Here is a 22,191-nt window from a genome sequence, read left to right as displayed (position 1 = left end):
CAAGTATACTTGCATAGATCTTGCCAGGAACACTCAGTAGGGAAATACCTATGTAATTCTCACATTCAGTTTTATTTCCCTTTTTATATATGGGTACTATGAGAGCTCTACTCCAATCATCGGGAATTCGTCCCTCTGTCCAGGCTTTCTGAACTATGCAGTACAGCCACTGTAAGACTTTTATATCACCATACTTCAGCATTTCTGGTCGAATATCATCTACTCCTGCAGCCTTTCCACATTTCAAGCCTTTGATGGCTTTTTCTACTTAGTATGCATATGTATTCCTGACTGCATGCCTGGTCAGTGTTTTTTATCACTGTTCTGTCATCACTGCTTGTTTCATTTAGCAGTTTTTCAAAGTAATTACTCCATAATTCAAGGATATCTTTTTCTCCTGTTTTCATGTCACCTTTATCATCTCTAATTCCTTTTACAGCACTCTTTCCTCCATTCCTAAGCTTCTTCAACAACCTCCAGAATATTTTGCCACCTTCTTGATATTTATTTTCTATATTCTTGCCAAAGTCCTCCCATGACTTTTGTTTAGCTAGTTTACACACTGTTTAGATTTCTTACATTTGTCTCTGTATTCTGTAAGAGTAAAAGCGGACTTATTTGCCAGGAACTTTTGATATGCTTTCTTCTTTTCCTTCACTGCCTCTTTAACTTCCTGTGTCCACGAGGGAGTTCTGATTTTTTTATCCTTGCACACAACCTCACCACATGCCTCGCTGGCAGAATCAATCAATGTTTTCTTCAGAGTTTGCCACTGAATCTCCAAGGTTTGATTCCTGTTCTCAAACTCTTTCATTTTCTTTTCAATAATCTTTCTGTATTTTAGTCTACAGTTGACATCTGAGAGCTTCTCAACTTTTATTCGCTTTAAAACTTTCTTACATGTTATTCTTTTCAATATGAAATTCAATTTTATCCTGCTCAAGACTAAATAGTGATCACTTCCAATTTCAAATCCTCTGTACACTCTGGTGTCCTGCACCAGGGAGAAAACATCACTATCAACAATAACATAGTCAATGAGACTTTTCTTATTCCTAGCCTCTTCTCTCCATGTGAATTTGTGTACATTTTTATGTTGGAACATGGTGTTAGTAATAACCAGTCCATGTCCTGAGCAGAAATCCAACAGATATTTGCCATTATTATTAGCTTTGCTCTTTTCTCCAAATTTTATTAATTTACTAACTTTATATAATAGAGTAACACCTGAGTTGGATAAAGGAAATAGCTACACAATGATCTGTTGGATTTTGCAAAGACATTTGTCTGATTACCACATGGAATTCTTTTATGCAAATTAGAATACATGGGGATGGATATGACTCTGGTTATTTGGATAAGTGGGCAGATGCTGGACAGATATCAGATAGTGGTATATAGAGGAGCAGAATCCAGACTAAAACATGTGACTAGTGGTGTGCCACAAAGTTCAGTGTTATGACCACTACTGTTTAATTTGTACAGTAGTGGTCATAGTACTGAATCTTGATGTAGCAAGCTTGCAGGATGATTTAAATAGGGTGTCAGTTTATTGTGAAGAAATGTAAAGTTATGCATGTTAGGATAAATTGATTACAAGCTGTGTACCATATTGATGGAACTTACTTCAGGAAATGGATGAAGCTAGGCATTTAGAGCTGCTGGTAGACAGTTGAAGTTTAGAGGATGTGTTGCTAAGGTAGGTCATAAGATTACTTGACTGTTGAAGACCACACTAACGAGTAGAGATAAAGAAGTTGTTATTCCTCTTTATAAGGCTTTAATACATCCATATCTGGTTTACTGTGCTCAGGTTTCATCTTCTGCGGTTCTTGGGGATGAGAAAGTTGTGTAGAGAATTGAAAGGCAAGCAAACAAGATGGTGAGTGGTCTGTGCCGTGTTCCCTATGAGGATAAATTGTGGGTGTGAGTGGACTGCAGAAGTTGGTTGATAGGCAAAAATGAGCAGATAAGATAGAAACATTTAAGTTACTTAGAGTTTTATAGGATTGATGCAGGGGAAATGATTCAGCACTAGAAGGAGCAGAGCAAGAGGTCATTCTTGGAAGTTGAGTAAAAGTGTAATTAGCAGGGGATGTGAGAACTAGATTTTTTGCTTGATAAGTTGTGAATAAATGGAATGGGTTGCTAGAATCAGTTGTATATGTTGTATCAGTTGCATGATATTCGATATGATAGTGTGGATAGTTTGGGTCTTCCAAAAAGAGTCTGGACTCCTTGGAAGTGCCCATTAAATTAATAATAATAATAATAATAATAATAATAAAGATTCATTTGTATTAAATTTTCGCCTAAGTATCATTCATCTTCAATAAAAAATGTTTTAAATGAATCAAAGCAAAACAACACAACATAACTGAAAAATCAACAATGTGAATGTGATACATTATGTCTTAATGATATTTTGATACATATGTGTGTATGTATATATACACACACACAAGGGTTGTTCAATAAGTCCATGCAAAAATGAAGAAAACAATTTTTTTGGACAAACATTTTTTATTTTTCAATATGGTCTCCTTTTAGGTCTATACACTTAGTCCAACGATGCTCGAATTTTTTGATCCCGTCCATATAGTATTAGTTGCTCAACTTTTCAAAATAGGCAGTTGTTTCTGCAATCACCTCATCGTTTGATGAAAGTCTCTTTCCTGCCAGCCATTTTTTCATGTTTGGAAACAGATAGTAGTCTGAAGGAGCCAAATCTGGAGAGTTGGATTTCGTTGAAACAGCTGCAAGCTGTCCTTTCAACAGTTCACACACGTTGACGCTTTTGATCCAGTGTGAGCAAACGTGGCACCCATCTTGCAGATAGTTTTCTCATATGTAAATGTTCATGTAAAATATTATGTACGCAGTCATTTGAGATGCCCACAGCCTTAGCAATTTCACACACCTTTGCTCTTCTATCATCCATCACCATATCACGGATTTTTTCAATAATTTCTGTAGTAGTGACCTCAACAGGGCGTTCGGAACGTTCAGCGTTACTTGTGCTCATATGGGCACTTCGAAAGTTACTAAACCATTTATAAACCATTCTAATCGAAGGTGCAGACTCACCATAATGTTTATCAAGCTTAGCTTTTCCTGAGCCATTTTTCCTTTCAAAAAGTAATGTTTAATCACTATACGAAATTCTTTCTCATCCATTTTTCACAAATCACAGTACTTGATTGATTCAAATGAACTCCAAACACAGAGTAATAGCTGTATCTGACTGAAACTTTGTGTGTGTGTGATCCTTCAACAGTTGTCATCAAATAAAAATAACCTCAATGCGTACTGGTGGTGCCATCTCTTAGACTTTGCACCGATTTATCGAACAGTCCTCATAATATTAGCTATAGTAAGCCATGTTAAAAAACACAATGTCTTATGAAAGGGAAAACTTTAGTACATCACACCTATTTAGATTAGTACAATGTAGCAAGGTTTCATAACTCTCTTTATACAATCATTCCATGAAAACAAGATTCCTTTGATACTTTGCTGAAAATTTTATACAAGTCTTCAAATGTCTTTCATTGCAGTCTATTTTAGAATAAGGGAGAAATTAGTTACTACACTAGCAGTGTACAAGACAATGTTGAAATCTAATTAACTTGTGGCTCTTGAAGATGGTTTGAAGTAGTCGACAGACTGAATATATGACTGTTCAGAGAAAAATTAGGGAAGTGAACAAATAATGTAAATAACATTACAGTCATATCAAAAAATAATGTAGAAAAGTAGTTACTGCTGATCCAGAGGAGCCCCAAGATCTTTGGACTAATGCAGTTAGTAGTTGATTGAAGACTGAAATGTAAAATTTGAGAAAGATATTGTAGATGGGATACTTGCAAACTTAATTATGTAGTTCTCTGATATATTCTCTACACCTCTTTAGGACAGATATCAGAAATGATAATATTATAGAATATTAAATTTTTGTTTAATCACTTAAACTGATAGTTTTATAAAGCTCTTATGAATAATATAATTGAAATTATCAAATAATTAACATTCTTGGCATTGAAAATAGTGATTCATACCCCTACCTCTGATTAGATTCCTTTCCATGTGGAAAGTATAAGGAGTCTTTCTCGAATGTTCTCTTAGCACTTTCTGATAAGAAATTGCACTTCATTGTTTATGTCTGTCTTGATTTTTAATGTAAATACAATTTTTCTTATTAAATTGAATATAAGATTTTCAATACCTCTCAGGTGAATAAGAGACTAGTTAGTCTTCATTTTATGCATTGTCATCATCATCATCAATTCCTGCCATGTACCCACAAGGGGTGTACAGGATATGATAGTACTACATGAAAAAATTATATCATTACTAACTTCCTATCTACAATTTTCCTCCAAATCAGTCTGTTACTTGTCAAGATTCCAACATATCAGATCTTATATTTCTATTGTCTAAGGAACTTTGTACCGTATCAATCCACCTATATCTTGGTCTTCCTCTGGGTCGTTTTGCTGCCAACCTGGCAGAGAACACTTGTTTCGCTAATCTTTCCTCGCCCATTCTGTTTAGGTGACCATACCACCTGAGATTAGCTCTGCTAACGCATTCCTGGATGCTGACAATATCAAGTTCTTTCCTAATATCCTTGTTTTTAATATGATATTGCCATTGATGCCATCTGTTCACGTCTATAATCTTTCTCAGGACTCTCATATCTGCGGTCTCTAGTCTTTGGTCAAGTGTTTTACTTCTGACCCAGCTCTCAGATCCATAAGTTAAAACTGGTTTGAACACTGTCTTGTATACAGCTAATTTAGCCGACTAATTTCTCTCTTATTCCATATGAATTTATTCATTTATGCATTATCTGCTTATTAAATTTTTATGCAGTGAATTTGAATATTTAAATATTATGGTGGGGAAAAACATGACTATTATTACTTTCTGTATTCTCCTCTATTTGCAGCTGCCATACTTTATGGAAGAACTTGCTTTAACAGACATCAATCTAGGAAACACAATCCCAGTCATCCACAGAACCTCAGAGCCCACAATGGATGAAAAAGGATTTTGGGTGGATTTAGATATTTCATATAATGGAGCTTTTCAGATGACTTTAGAAACAAAATTAAATCTTATGCGACTAAAGAAAAGTCAGGAGATGACTTCCATGACAACATTTAAAGAAAAAGTAGAGAAACCTGTACTCCCAGCCAGGTGCTTAGCTAAGTTTCGTCTCAGTAACGACATTTTAAATAAATTATTATAATTTTCATGCCATATGTATTTTATTTCATTTTGAAACAGGTAAAAAATCTCTAAATGAAGAAAGGTTTCATATACCACTAAAATATTGATAACTATATATAATGTTGATTACATAATTCTTTTATCTCAAATTATAAGCATTTTCTTTCAGATATTATAAATACCAATTTGTTATTAATATTCATTATGGCTATTGTTTCAGAATTGATTAAATACTTTATTGTAACTATATGCAGGTCTCATGTCTACAATAGTGATGAAGAAGATAGTGCTGAATCATCTAGTGATGAGGATGTTGGTCTTCCAGATTTAGGAGAGCATACTGGTGAAGAAGTGTAAGTTAATTTTTATTATGTAATTTTAACATGAATATTATTATTATTATGAGTGCGCTTCCATGGAATCCAAGGACTTGTTGAGAGAGAGGGCTCATTTAAATACTTATGCCATCTTTCCTCAAACATATTTACAGAAGATGAACCAATACCATCTAGGAATAGCTAGTAGTCTATTCCACATGAAATAAACCTGTATATGTCACATGAACAACAATTAGTCATCTTCCAGGGATGACCCACGCTATACCTTCACCATCCATACACTGCAATAATTTATTTAAAGTGACATTTGACTTAGTTGTTATATTGTACTATAGAAATATTATAATAAATTTAGTTGAATCCTTTATCCAAGTTTAAGCCTTTATCCTGAAGTATCTTCAGGACTGAGGTAACTCGTGGTAAAGGCGGACCAAGCTCTCATCACTCCTTTTCTCAGTATCTACCATAATGCAAAGCACATCTCCTTGCGGACATGTGTAATGCTATGCATTAAGGGAAGGTCTGGGCCACTACCCAGACCGGTTTCGACCTTTATTGAGGTCTCGTAAGTGGGAGCCAGACCCAGGAGTGGTGATACTAAGGCAGAAGCAATGGAGAAGTTATATTTACCTATACGAGTTGCCAAAAAGTGTACCACCTTATTATTAAATTACTCTGGATTTAGAGAAAGATGTTGGAAGTTTTTTCCCACTTGGTTAGATTATAATAAATTTAGTTTAATCCTTTATCCAAGTGTAAGCAAACAAAGTTTGCGCCTGTACCACCTTAAAAATAAGGTGGTACACCTTTTGGCAACTCGTATAGGTAAATATCACTTCTCCATTGCTTCTGCCTTAGTATCACCACTTCTGGGTCTGCCCTCCACTGACGAGACCTCAATAAAGGTCGAAACCGGTCTTGATAGTGGCCCTTCCCTTAATGCATAGCATTATACATCTCCACAAGGAGATGTGCTTTGCATTATGAGAGATACTGAGACAAGGAGTGATGAGAGCGCTTGGTCCACCTTTACCACGAGTTACCTCAGTCCTGAAGATACTTCAGGCACAAACTTTGTTTGCTTACACTTGGATAAAGGATCAAACTAAATTTATTATAGTCTAACCAAGTGGGAAAAAACTTCCAACATAGAAATGTTATATTGTGGAGTTAAAATTTAAGAACAGATAAATACTTTATCTTGGATATGAAATATCATATGAAGGAGAAAAAGGCATAAAATTAAAAACTTGAAAATTTTTACAGATTATAGGCCTGATAAATAGAACACTCAATCCAAATCTAGTACAAAAAGAAACACGCTTGCAAATATTTAATACTTTAGCAATGCCCACATTATTATATGGCAGTGAAATTTGGGCAATAAACAAAGAATAAAAACAAGTGAAATGAGATTTATGAGAAGAACTGCAAAATACACATTATTAGACCAAAAAAGGAATGAAGACATTTTAAAAGAACTAAAAACAAAATCAATAGAAGAAAAACTAAACAATTATAAACAAAAATGGATAGAACATGTAAACCGAATGGCCAACACCCGATATCCTAAACAAATACTGAAATATAAGCCAATTGGAAAGAGAAGGCAGGGTAGACCTCAAAAAAGGATATTGGATTTATAATGAGACCGGAATAGACCAATATGGTCTATACCCATAATTAGTGTTATTATAATGATGAAATTTAAATGACTCAATAAAAATCTATGCTCTCCACCAAATGATAACATCTGTGAATTATAGTGTTGTTTATAAACTAATGTTAGAATTTACTTTATATTTTATTATACCTTAATTGTTTATTTCTTTTCACTGTTGATTGGTCTTCAGTTACATTTGCATTGTTATTGCATAAGTGGAACATTTTTATAATAACCTTTTTCTGAGTTTAGATTAGTTTAATCAGTAGAAATCAGGAAATAGATTCATGTATTCATTTATGAAATATAAACCCTCTGGTGCCTCTCTTATTATTTCCCAAAGAGATTAAGCAGAACTTTTTAGTTCTAACTTGTGTGGAAAACAGCAAGCATCAACTTTCCTTTCCTTAATCATCATTGGTAGTCAGGTCCACAGCTACCAGTGATACAGAACTTTATTGATACAAATGCTGCTGATAACGTTTGTCATCTAGAATTCATAAACTTTAACTGATATGCTATTATTTCTGAAAGGTACAAGTTCCATAGTCAAAATTTCTGAGTTGTGAGGTCAAAAACCAGAGTTTCCAAGAGTTAAAACCATGCTTACTAGTGCCAAAGATCAGCTAATGCATCAGCAGGGGTAAGGAATATATTTCTGCAACTAGAATTGAACCTATAATAGTCTTTCTTCTAGTACTCTAGTATTATGAATACAGAACCATTACCAAGAGGTGCTTAAGGGTCAAAGCTGTATAACTGAGAGATCTCCACATAGCCTTTAAAGGAATGCGAAGAACCAACCAGAGCTTCTGACCTAATGTCCAATCCTCACCTTCTCGTGTTGCACCTTGTTGGGTATCTACCTGGATACTGAACGAACAAGGATGGGCTGACAATTTGGGATATAACTGACCAAATTGTATTCTTATTGGCTTAAACCAATATAGAAAATGATGGTACAACATGACAAAATTTCATGCCGGCTGGGGCATCGCCCGGTTAAACAAGGCTCCCGTTGTTTTCACCAGGGAACCAGAGCGAACAGCGAAAAGTCAACTACTAGAGCAAATCTGAAAGCACACCCCAACTCAACATTACCAGAGTTAAAGATCGGTACTATCAACATAACAAGCCTGAATGGCAAAGAAATTCAGCTAGCTGAGGAATTAGATAAGTACCAGGTCGACATAATAGGGGTGACTGAAACAAAAAAGACAAAAACTGGTGAGATCTTTCTGAGCAATAAATACAAAATGTTATATTCAGGCAATGACAATCAAGGAAAAGAAGGAGTAGCCATAGTATTCAACACAAAATACGAGGCTAATCTTCTTGAATGGCAGTCAGTCTCAAGTAGAGTGATGTGAGCATATATCAGAATGGGAAAGTGGACAATGAGACTTATTTGTGCCTATGGTCCCACAAAAGGCTCTACTAAGGTAGAAGTGGAGGAATATTTTGAGGCTCTAGAGAAAGCTACTGACACAATGAAAAAGGAAAAGTTGGTCCTTATTTGGCATCTATAGCAGAGTAGGAAGGGATTGTCAAACATACGAAAATGTTTTGGGAAAATTTGGAGAAAAGAGCAAAGCTAATAATAATGGCAAATACCTGTTGGATTTCTGCTGAGGACATGAACTGGTTATTACTAACACCATGTTCCAACATAAAAAAGTACACAAATTCGCATGGAGAGAGAAGAGGCAAGGAATAAGAAAAGTCTCGTTGGTTATGTTATTGTCGATATTGATGTTTTCCCACTGGTGTAGGACATCAGAGTGTACAGGAATTTAAAATAGGAAGTGATCATCATTTAGTCTTGAGCAGGATAAAATTGAATTTGATATTGAAAAGAATAACATGTAAGAAAGTTTAAAAGAGAATAAAAGTTGAGCAGCATCTCAGATGTGAACTGTAGACTAATTAAAATATTATTCAAGAAACAATGAAAGAGTTTGAGAGGAGGAAACAAACCTTGGAGATTCAGTGGCAAGCCCTGAAGAAAACACTGATTGATTTAGCAAGAGAGGCATGTGGTGAGGTTGTCTGCAAGGATAGAAAAATCAGAACTCCATGGTGGACACAGGAAGTTAAAGATGCAATGAAGGAAAAGAAGAAAGCATATCAAAAGTTCCTGTCAAATAAGTCGGTTTGTGCTCTTAGAGAATACAGAGACAAATGTAAGAAAGAAAACTAAACACCGTGTAAAACTAGCTAAACAAAAGTCATGGAAGGACTTTGGCAAGAACATAGAAAATAAATATCAAGAAGGTGCTAAGAAATTCAGGAGGTTGTTGAAGAAGCTTAGAAATGGAGGAAAGAGTGCTGTAAAAGGAGTTAGAGATGATAAAGGTGACATGAAAACGGGATAGAAAGATATCCTTGAAGTAGTAATTACTTCGAAAAATTGCTAAATGAAAAAAGCAGTGATAGTACTTTAAAAAACACTCAACAGGCATACAGTCAGGAATACATTTCCATACTTGAAGTAGAAAAAGCTATTAAAGGCTTGTAATGTGGAAAGGCAGCAGGAGTAGATCATATTCGACCAGAAATGCTGAAGTATGGTGGTATAAAAATCTTAGAATGGCTGCACTGCATAGTTCAGAAGGAATGGACAGAGGAACGAATTCCTGATGATTAGAATAGAGATCTAATACTACCCATATATAAAAAGGGAAATAAAACGGAATGTGAGAATTACAGAGGTATTTCCTTACTGAGTGTTCCAGGCAAAATTTATACCTGTATGCTTGAGAAACGGTTGAGAAGAATTGTGGAAGATAAACTTGGTGAAGAACAAGCTGGATTCAGGCGAAATAGAGGCTGTCAGGATCAGATCTTCACTTTACGACAATTAGTTGAGAAAACATAGTAATATAACAAAGATCTGTATTTAAGTTTTATCGATCTTGAAAAGGCATACGATAAGGTGCCAAGAGAGAAGCTACTCAATACTGTACACTTATATGGTGTTAATGGGTCATTATATCAAGCAATACTTAGTTTTATTTGAATTGCAAGTCAGCAGTTAGAATTGAAGGAAGTACAGGAAGATGGTTTAATGTTAAATCTGGTGAGAAACGGTTGAGAAGAATTGTGGAAGATAAACTTGGTGAAGAACAAGCTGGATTCAGGCGAAATAGAGGCTGTCAGGATCAGATCTTCACTTTACGACAATTAGTTGAGAAAACATAGTAATATAACAAAGATCTGTATTTAAGTTTTGTCGATCTTGAAAAGGCATACGATAAGGTGCCAAGAGAGAAGCTACTCAATACTGTACACTTATATGGTGTTAATGGGTCATTATATCAAGCAATACTTAGTTTTATTTGAATTGCAAGTCAGCAGTTAGAATTGAAGGAAGTACAGGAAGATGGTTTAATGTTAAATCTGGTGTGAAACAAGGATGTACATTATCCCCTGTTATTCATTATCTATATGGATCACATGAAGGAAAGTGGTATTAAACACGATATTAGAATTGGAGATGTTAATGTCAGCTCTTTGCTTTATGCGGAAGATGTTATACTTCTAAATAAATCCGCTACAAGTTTGCAAGATTCCCTGACTAAATTGAATAACTGTTGTAATAGATATGGTATGAAGGTCAGCAATAAAAAGACAAAGACAATGAAAATAGGCAGAATCATTGAAAATGTCATCTGTGTTTTAAATGGGAAACCTTTGGAACAAGTAAAACATTTCAGATACTTAGGCACAATTTTTAGTGAAGATAGTAAATTAAATATGGAAATAGACTACAGAATCAACAAAGCTAGTATGGTAGGAAGTCAATTGAATAAATTCATATGGAATAAGATAGAAATTAGTCAGAACATTAAATTAGCTGTATACAAGACGGTGTTCAAACCAGTTTTAACTTATGGATCTGAGATCTGGGTCAGAAGTAAAACACTTGACCAAAGACTAGAGACCGCAGATATGAGAGTCCTGAGAAAGATTAGAGGCGTGAACAGATGGCATCAATGGCAATATCATATTAAAAATGAGGATATTAGGAAAGAACTTGACATTGAATCAGCATCCAGGAATGCGTTAGCAGAGCTAATCTCAGGTGATATGGTCACTTGAACAGAATGGGCGAGGAAAGATTTGCAAAACAAGTGTTTTCTGCCAGGTTGGCAGGAAAACGACCCAGAGCCCAAGATATAGGTGAATTGATACAGTACAAAGTTCCTTAGACGATAGAAATACAAGATCTGATAATTATGTTGGAGGTTTAATGGATTTTTTACAACACTCAAAAAGAATTAATTTAGAATTTAATACTTCCTATATTTCGTCCTAGTCACTAGGACATCTACGGGGATTACAAAAACAATTAATGTAACATGCACACAAAAACTTACAATACTAAGTCCAACCACGTGGGTGACACTAAAGTCCTATCTAGGTGGAGCGTCCTCTAAGGGCGGTAGTAGGTGGCCTGGAATGTAAGGTAGGACCTCTGGTAATGAGTGTTTCCCAAATCTTCGGAAGCTTAATGCAACCGTATTTGTTATGATTTGGTTGGTTTCTGAGAGCTGCTTCTAAGAAAAGTCTCTCTTTCTTGAATTTGCTGTGGTGGATCATGGTGGTTTTCTTCCATGATACTCTGTGGGTGGTGTCCAAAACATGGTCAGCCAAGCCTGAATGGCCATAGTTGTGTTTAACGATGTACGACTTGTGTTCCTCCAGGCGGATGGATGCTGATCTGCCTGTCTGTCCAAAGTACGCAAGCTTACAGGAACAGGGTACTTTGTAAACTCCAGGCAGAGAGAGAGGAGGGAGCTGATCTTTCGTAGAACGGATAAGGGTAGCAAGTGTGCGGTAGGGCTTATATGCTGTGTGTAGGTTATACTTTTTTAGTATCTTGGCTATTTTTTCCAAAGTGCCTCGGATGTAGGGTATGGTGATGGCATTTTTAAAATCTTGTTGACGAGATGGATGGGGAATTGGGGGGGAATTGATTATTTTTTTGATACTGTGTTCGCTGTAGCCATTGGAGAGGAAAGTTCTGTGTATGTGGTTAAGCTCAGTAGTGAGGGCGGTTCCACTGGAACAAAGATTATGGGCTCTCTTGGTAAGGGTTTTAATGATGCCATATTGTTGTGAGGGGTGGTGGTGGGAGAGTTTGTGAGTGTATCTGCCTGTGTGTGTGGGTTTTCTGTATACAGTGAAGGCAAGTGTATCATTAGGCAGGCACGTGACTAAGGTGTCTAGGAAGGGTAAACAATTGTTCTTTTCCTTTTCCATAGTAAACTCGATTCTTGGATGTAGGCTGTTGAGATGACCGAGGAAGGAGTCTAACGTGTCTGGGCCATGAGGCCAAATGGAGAACACATCATCTACATATCTTAGCCAGATAGAAGGTTTGAGTGGTGCTGAGTCTATGGCTCGTTTTTCGAAATCTTCCATATAGAAATTGGCAAGGGGGGGTGAGAGGGAGGAACCCATGGCGGTTCCCTCTATCTGCTTGTAGATTTTGTTATTCCAAGAGAAATACCCAGAGTTGAGCAAAGGAAAAGAGATCTAAGATGTCAGAGGGGAAATCGTTTTCTAAGAGAGATAAAGTGTCAGTTAAGGGAATATTGGTAAACAAAGAGGCGATATCAAAGCTTACTAATATGTCTGTATTGTTCAAGGTTAAATTTTCTGTGAGGGCTTTAAAGTGGGTCAAGCTTTTTATATAGGAAGCTGAATTTCCGGTGAGGGGGGACAGAGAGTTGGCCAGCTATTTAGACAGTCTGTAACAAGGTGCATTGGTGCCATCTACTATAGGTCTGAGTGGGGAATTTGGTTTGTGGATTTTTGGTAACCTGTATATTCTGGGGGGACGGGAGCGGAAAGGTTTAAGTTTTTTCGTAACATTAGGGGGCCAGGAGGTTACTTTTTTAAGTAAGATTTTTAATTTCTTAACTTGTGTTTTTGTGGGGTCGTGTTCTAGCAGGATGTAGATAGCGCGATCGCGGAGGATAATATTCATTTTACGATTGTATTCGCTGGTATTAAGAACAACTGTGGCATTACCCTTATCCTGGCACGTTTATAATAAGAAATTAAAAACAGGGGGCCAGAAGGTTACTTAAAAAAGTAACCTTCTGGCCCCCTGACGTCACGAAAAAACTTAAACCTTTCTGCTCCCGTCCTCCCCGAATATACGGTTTACCAAAAATCCACAAACCCAATTCCCCACTCAGACCTATAGTAGATGCCACCAATGCACCTTGTTACAGACTGTCTAAATAGCTGGCCAACTCTCTGTCCCCCCCCCCCCTCACCGGAAATTCAGCTTCCTATATAAAAAACTCGACCCACTTTAAAGCCCTCACAGAAAATTTAACCTTGAACAATACAGACATATTAGTAAGCTTTGATATCTCCTCTTTGTTTACCAATATTCCCTTAACTGACACTTTATCTCTCTTAGAAAACGTTTTCCCCTCTGACATCTTAGATCTCTTTTCCTTTGCCATCAACTCTGGGTATTTCTCTTGGAATAACAAAATCTACAAGCAGATAGAGGGAACCGCCATGGGTTCCCCCCTCTCACCCCCCCTTGACAATTTCTATATGGAAGATTTCGAAAAATGAGCCATAGACTCAGCCCCACTCAAACCTTCTATCTGGCTAAGATATGTAGATGATGTGTTCTCCATTTGGCCTCATGGCCCAGACACGTTAGACTCCTTCCTCGGTCATCTCAATAGCCTACATCCAAGAATCCAGTTTACTATGGAAAAGGAAAAGAACAATTGTTTACCCTTCCTAGACACCTTAGTCACGTGCCTGCCTAATGATACACTTGCCTTCACTGTATACAGAGAACCCACACACACAGGCCGATACATTCACAAACTCTCCCACCACCACCCCTCACAACAATATGGCATCATTAAAACCCTTACCAAGAGAGCCCACAATCTTTGTTCCAGTGGAACCGCTCTCCAATGGCTACAGCAAACACAGTATGAAAAAAATAATTAATTCCTCCCCCATTCCCCGTCCCTCTTGTCAACAAGATTTTAAAAATGCCATCACCATTCCCTACATCCGAGGCACTTTGGAAAAAATAGCCAAGATACTAAAAAAGTATAACCTACACACAGCATATAAGCCGTACCGCAAACTTGCTACCCTTATCCGTTCTACGAAAGATCAGCTCCCTCCTCTCTCTCTGCCTGGAGTTTACAAAGTACCCTGTTCCTGTAAGCTTGCGTACTTTGGACAGACAGGCAGATCAGCATCCATCCGCCTGGAGGAACACAAGTCGTACATCGTTAAACACAACTATGGCCATTCAGGCTTGGCTGACCATGTTTTAGACACCACCCACAGAGTATCATGGAAGAAAACCACCATGCTCCGCCACAGCAAATTTAAGAAAGAGAGACTTTTCTTAGAAGCAGCAGCAACTCTCAGAAACCAACCAAATCTTAACAAATACGGTTGCATTAAGCTTCCGAAGATTTGGGAAACACTCATCACCAGAGGTCCTACCGCCCTTAGAAAGCGCTCCCCCTAGATAGGACTTTAGTGTCACCCATGTGGTTGGGCTTAGTATTGTAAGTTTTTGTGTGCATGTTACATTAATTGTTTTTGTAATCCCCGTAGATGTCCTAGTGACTAGGACGAAATATAGGAAGTATTAAATTCTAATTTAATTCTTTTTGAGTGTTGTAAAAAATCCATTAAACCTCCAACATAATGTCCTCACAGCACTTAAGCCTCTACACAAGAAAAAAAAGATCTGATAATGCTGGACAAGTTACAGACTGATTTGGAAGAAAATTGTAGATAGGAAGTTAGTAATGATGTAAATTTTTCATGTAGTACTATCAAGCAGAAAACATCACTATCAACAATTAGAAATATATAAACGTTTGCACAAGAATAATGTTTAATTTGCCAAATATTTCGGTTCTGAATATTACAGACCATCTTCAGTGGCTCCATAGGAATAGTTTTAAAAAAGAAAGTGGAATGCGAACAATTGAACTTTCACACGTAGAATGAGCTGCGGATGTTATATAGCTAATCTCCCTGGTGCAGGACACCAGAGTGTACAGAGGATTTGAAATTGGAAGTGATCACTATTTAGTCTTGAGCAGGATAAAATTGAATTTCATATTGAAAAGAATAACATGTAAGAAAGTTTTAAAGCGAATAAAAGTTGAGCATCACTATCTCATAGTACCCATATATAAAAAGGGAAATAAAACTGAATGTGAGAATTACCGAGCTGCGGATGTTATATAGCTAAGTATTAAAAGAGTAAGGGTGCTTAAGGGTCAAAGCTGTATAACTGAGAGGAGACCTCCACATAGCCTTTAAAGGAATGTGGAGAACCGACCAGGGCTTCTGACCTAATGTCCAATCCTCACCTTCTCGTGGTGCACCCTGTTGGGTATCTACTTTGATACTGAACGAACGAGGATGGGCTGGCAATTTGGGATTTAGCCGACCAAATTGTATTCTTATTGGTTAAACCAAAATAAAAAATGATGGTACAACATGACAAAATTTCATGCAGGCTGGGGCGTCGCCCGGTTAAACAAGGCCCCCGTTGTTTTCGCCAGGGAACCAGGGCGAACAGCGAAAAGTCAGCTACTGGAACAAATCTGAAAACAAACCCCAACTCAACATCACCAGAGTTAAAGATCGGTACTATCAACGTAAGAAGCCTGAATGGCAAAGAAATGGAGCTAGCTGAGGAATTAGATAAGTACCAGATCGACATAATAGGGGTGACTGAAACAAAAAAGACCAAAACTGGTGAGATCTTTCTGAGCAATAAATACAAAATGTTATATTCAGGCAATAACAATCAAGGAAAAGAAGGAGTAGCCATAGTATTCAACACAAAATACGAGGCTAATCTTCTTGAATGGCAGTCAGTCTCAAGTAGAGTAATGTGGGCAAATATGAGAATGGGGAACTGGACAATGAGACTTATTTGTGCCTATGGTCCCACAGAAGGTTCTACTAAGGTAGAAGTGGAGGAATTTTTTGAGGCTTTAGAAAAAGCAACTGACACAATGAAAAAGGAAAAGTTGGTCCTTGTTGGGGATCTAAATAGTAGAGTAGGAAATGATTGTGAGACATACAAAAATATTTTGGGAAAATTTGGAGAAAAGAGCAAAGCTAATAATAATGGCAAATATCTGTTGGATTTCTGCTCAGGACATGGACTGGTTATTACTAACACCATGTTCCAACATAAAAATGTGCACAAATTCACATGGAGAGAAGAGGCTAGGAATAAGAAAAGTCTCATTGACTATGTCATTGTTGATAGTGATGTTTTCTCCCTGGTGCAGGACACCAGAGTGTACAGAGGATTTGAAATTGGAAGTGATCACTATTTAGTCTTGAGCAGGATAAAATTGAATTTCATATTGAAAAGAATAACATGTAAGAAAGTTTTAAAGCGAATAAAAGTTGAGCAGCTCTCAGATGTAAACTGTAGACTAAAATACAGAAATATTATTGAAAAGAAAATGAAAGAGTTTGAGAACAGGAAGCAAACCTTGGAGATTCAGTGGCAAACTCTGAAGGAAACATTGATTGATTCTGCCAGAGAGGCATGTGGTGAGGTTGTGTGCAAAGATAAAATAAATCAGAACTCCCTGGTGGACACAGGAAGTTAAAGAGGCAGTGAAGGAAAAGAAGAAAGCATATCAAAAGTTCCTGGCAAATAAGTCCGCTTTTACTCTTACAGAATACAGAGACAAATGTAAGAAAGCTAAACAGTGTGTAAAACTAGCTAAACAAAAGTCATGGGAGGATTTTGGCAAGAATATAGAAAATAAATATCAAGAAGGTGGCAAAATATTCTGGAGGTTGTTGAAGAAGCTTTGGAATGGAGGAAAGAGTGCTGTAAAAGGAGTTAGAGATGATAAAGGTGACATGAAAACAGGAGAAAAAGATATCCTTGAAGTATAGAGTAATTACTTTGAAAAACTGCTAAATGAAACAAGCAGTGATGACAGCACAGTGATAAAAAACACTGACCAGGCATGCAGTCAGGAATACATATCCATACTTGAAGTAGAAAAAGCCATCAAAGGCTTGAAATGTGGACAGGCAGCAGGAGTAGATGATATTCGACCAGAAATGCTGAAGTATGGTGGTATAAAAGTCTTACAGTGGCTGCACTGCATAGTTCAGAAAGCCTGGACAGAGGGACGAATTCCCGATGATTGGAGTAGAGCTCTCATAGTACCCATATATAAAAAGGGAAATAAAACTGAATGTGAGAATTACTATTACTATTATTACAGGCAACTCCAGGGAGTCATTGGACTCATCGAGGGAGACCCCAAATCATATTCATCACAACTACCTGACATTCATACAGTATCTATCATACCTCGCCTTAAACTCATTCACTGTCACAGCATCCACTACAGACTCAGGGAGCGCATTCCACTCATTCACTACTCTAAAAGTAAAGAACCCAGCTCTAATACCTTTACTAACCACACTTTTGCCCAGTTTCCATGGATGTCCCCTAGTCCTCCCACAACCAGCCCTGTTCTCAAAAATATCTTCTGAATTAATTTTATAGAAACCCTTCAGTAATTTGAATGTCTCAATCATATCTCCCCTCCTCCGCCTATCAACCAATTTTTGCAACCCACAAATCCTCAACCTGTTCTCATACGGTTCATTCCACAGACCTGCTATCATCTTGGTCACTCGCCTCTGGATCCTCTCCACCTCCTCCCCATCAAGAAGAAACCTAGGTGACCAAATCTGAGCACAGTAGTCTAGATGGGGTCTTATCAAGGCTCGATAGAGAGGAACAATAACCTGCTTGTCTCTGCTTGTCAACGTATTCTTCAGCAACCAAGTGATTTGATGAGCTATTTTGGTCACTTTTGCAATGTGTCCCCTAAATTTCAATTCCTTATCCACCAACACTCCTAAATCTCGTGCCTCATCAATTTCCTGGAGCAGGGTTCCACCAATGCAGTAAACTGCCGCCAATCTTTTCATCCCAAAATGCATAACCTTACATTTTGCCACATTAAACTGACATCCATTCTCCTTAGCCCAGACCTCCAATCTATCCAAATCATCCTGCAAAATTTTGACGTCATCTGCATTCACTATTGCCCTACCCAACTTCGCATCATCCTCAAACAAATGTACTGTTCCTCTCAGATCATTTCCTATATCATTTATGAACAAATTAAACAGCAGTGGTCCAAGAACAGATCCTTGTGGCACACCACTAGTCACAGGCCGTCTTGTGGACTCTACTCCCGAGTAAACCACTCTCTGATATCTCTCCGTCAACCACCCTCCTATCCATCTCACCAACCCTATGTCCATTCCCATATGCTGCAATTTACTGATTAGAATTCCATGTGGAATCCTGTCAAAGGCCTTGGCAAGGTTACAGAGGTATTTCAGAATTACAGATGTATTTCCCTACTGAGTGTTCCTGGCAAGATCTATGCAAGTATACTTGAGAAACGGTTGAGAAGAATTGTGGAAGAAAAGCATGGTGAAGAACAAGCTGGATTCAGGCCAAATAGAGGCTGTCAGGATCAGATCTTCACTTTACGACAAATAGTCGAGAAAGCATGGGAATATAACAAAGATCTGTATTTAAGTTTTGTCGATTTGGAAAAGGCATATGACAAGGTGCCAAGAGAGAAGCTATTCAATATGCTGCAGTTATATGGTGTCAATGGGGCATTATATCAAGCAATACTTAGTCTTTATTTGAGTTGTGAGTCAGCAGTTAGAATTGAAGGAAGTACAGGAAGATGGTTTAATGTTAAATCTGGTGTGAGACAAGAATGCACATTATCCCCTCTGTTATTCATTATCTATATGGATCACATTATGAAGGAATGTGCTATTAAACCTGATATCAAAATTGGAGATGTTAATGTCAGCTCTTTGCTTTATGCGGATGATGTTATACTTCTAAATAAATCCGCTACAAGTCTGCAAGATTCTCTGACTAAATTGAATAGCTGTTGTAATAGATATGGTATGAAGGTCAGCAATAAAAAGACAAAGACAATGAAAATAGGCAGAATCATTGAAAATGTCAACTGTGTTGTGAATGGAGAACCTGTGGAACAAGTAAAATATTTCAGCTATTTAGGCACAATTTTTACTGAAGATGGTAAACTAAATATAGAAATAGACAACAGAATCAGCAAAGCTGGTATCATGGGAAGTCAATTGAATAAATTCATATGGAATAAGAAAGAAATTAGTCAGAACACTAAATTAGCTGTATACAAGACTGTGTTCAAACCAATTTTAACTTATGGATCTGAGAGCTGGGTCAGAAGTAAAACACTTGACCAAAGACTAGAAACCGCAGATATGAGAGTCCTGAGAAAGATTAGAGGCGTGAACAGATGGCATCAATGGCAATATCATATTAAAAATGAGGATATTAGGAAAGAACTTGACATTGTCAGCATCCAGGAATGCGTTAGCAGAGCTAATCTCAGATGGTATGGTCACTTAAATAGAATGGGAGAGGAAAGATTAGCAAAACAAGTGTTCTCTGCCAGGTTGGCAGGAAAACGACCCAGAGGAAGACCAAGATATAGGTGGATTGATACGGTACAAAGTGCCTTAGACGATAGAAATATAAGATCTGATAATGTTGGAGTCTTGACAAGTAACAGACTGATTTGGAGGAAAATTGTAGATAGGAAGTTAGTAATGATGTAATTTTTTCATGTAGTACTGTCATATCCTGTACACCCCTTGAGGGTACATGGCAGGAATTTGATGATGATGATGATGATGATTAAAAGAGTAAACATTTTTTAAAGTCATAATTAAAGATATTAATTCAGAAACTCATATAATAATCTTAAAAATTCACTATCCACTATAACATAGTCAATGAGACTTTTCTTATTTCTTGCCTCTTCTCTGCATGTAAATTTGTGCACATTTTTATGATGGAACATGGTGTTAGTAATAACCAATCCATGTCCTCAGCAGAAATCCAACAGGTATTTGCCATTATTATTAGCTTTGCTCTTTTCTCCAAATTTTCCCAAAACATTTTTGTATGTCTGACAATCACTTCCTACTCTGCTATTTAGATCCCCAAAGGACCAACTTTTCCTTTTTCATTGTGTCAGTAGCTTTCTCTAGAGCCTGAAAAAATTCCTCCTACCTTAGGCTCTACTAAGGTAGAAGTAGAAAAAATTCCACTTCTACCTTAGTAGAGCCCTCTGTGGGACCATAATCACAAATAAGTCTCATTGTCCAGTTCCCCATTCTTATATTTCCCAAATCACTCTACTTGACACTGCCTGCCATTCAAGAAGATGAGCCTCGTATTTTGTGTTGAATACTATGGCTACTCCTTCTTTTCCTTGATTGTCATTGCCTGAATATAACATTTTGTATTTATTGCTCAGAAAGATCTCACCAGTTTTTGTCTTTTTTGTTTCAGTCATCCCTATTATGTCGACCTGGTACTTATCTAATTCTTCCGCTAGCTCCATTTCTTTGCCATTCAGGCTTCTTATGTTGATATTACAGATCTTTAACTCTGGTGATGTCGAGTTGGTGTGTGTTTTCAGATTTGTTCTAGTAGATGACTTTTCGCTGTTCGCCCTGGTTCCCTGGCGAAAACAACAGGGGTCTTGTAACTGGGCGACGTCCCAGCTGGCATGAAATTTTGTCATGTTATACTATCATTTTGTATTTTGGTTTAGCCAATAGGAATACAATTTGGTCGGCTAAATCCCAAATTACCAGCCCATCCTCATTCGTTCAGTATCCAGGTAGATACCCAACAGGGTGTCTACCTGGATACTGAAGGTGAAGATTGGACATTAGGTCAGAAGCTTGGTCGGTTCTCTGCATTCCTTTAAAGGCTACGTGGAGGTCTCCTCTCAGTTGTATAGCTTTGACCCTTAATATCAAAATGTTTTATCAAGATTTTGCAAAAAAAGAACTGGTTCTGCTCTAAGTGGTGGAATATCTAGCATATTACAAGGTCTGTTCAAAATATAAAGGGCAAGAAGACAGCTGTAGTATCTATAAAAAGATGTCACCGATTGGATCTCTTCAAGTAAATACCTAAAGATAGCATTTACTGGAAGGCAATTCATATGCAATTCTTCAAGCAGAATCCTTGGAATGTTATTAATGAGAGTGTCATTATTAATACACCTGCAAAAGTTCATGGCAGACAAGTTGAAACAGTTCCCTGTTCCTGATTTATTCTCGTCTCTAGGTATAGAGTCTGCTATTATTTCCCTCAAATACTCTTTTACCACTTCTCATTCACTATCAACATTTGAAACTTGCAGTTTCACATACTGTGGCACTGATCCAATCAATCTCCTAATCTTATCATACTTGCCAGCCCTGTAATTCCACATATACCCCATCTTAAGTGAAAATTTCACACATTTAGCCACCTCCCAGGTCAAGACCATATGATCCTTTCACCAACTGGTGACAAAGTGATCATATTAGTTATGGACAAATCTCTGATGCAATTACTAGACACAGCACTCTCAAACCCCTAGTACATTCCATCACATGCTGCCTCAGGTAATTGTAACTTAGTAAGTGCATAAATTCAATTTCTTTCCCTTTACGTATCCTTTCCTCCTTCCCCATCTATATTCCCATAGTTGAAGTTCCCCATAATAATTATCCACCTTCCAATTATTGAGCTTATTTGCTGATGCATACTAGCCCCACATTCTTTACATACTCTGGACCATAGAAGCAACCATATTTTGTTCTGCTGGCCACTATCTCACACCAGATGGCCTCAAATGTGCTATTTTCACTGGTCCCACTCTTTGTTTGCAGTTAACATCAGCTCTCATCAGTAATACTTCTCCCTTTCCCCATTATTTTCTCTAAACACACAAAACCCTTCCCATTCTATCCCACTTACTACATCAACTTCTGCCAGCCATGTCTCAC

The 22,191-nt window shown here is 37.3% G+C and overlaps 1 protein-coding gene across 1 annotated transcript in view; it reads left to right on the top strand.

Moving 5' to 3' along the window:
• The window catches only part of LOC150105227 (testis-expressed protein 2-like), a 200,413-nt gene that overhangs the window by 138,644 nt on the left and 39,578 nt on the right, over window positions 1–22,191 (top strand). The window contains exons 5-6 of the mRNA XM_090396204.1: window positions 4,952–5,202; window positions 5,490–5,588. Coding sequence (XP_090252330.1) covers window positions 4,952–5,202; window positions 5,490–5,588 — 350 coding nt within the window. The remainder of the gene's footprint in view (window positions 1–4,951; window positions 5,203–5,489; window positions 5,589–22,191) is intronic.

This window comes from Typopeltis vanoorti, chromosome 7 (assembly GCF_054136105.1).
Source record: "Typopeltis vanoorti isolate ZY-2024b chromosome 7, IOZ_Tvanoo_1.0, whole genome shotgun sequence".
NCBI lineage: Eukaryota > Metazoa > Arthropoda > Arachnida > Uropygi > Thelyphonidae > Typopeltis > Typopeltis vanoorti.
This window is presented reverse-complemented; position numbering and strand designations above follow the sequence as displayed.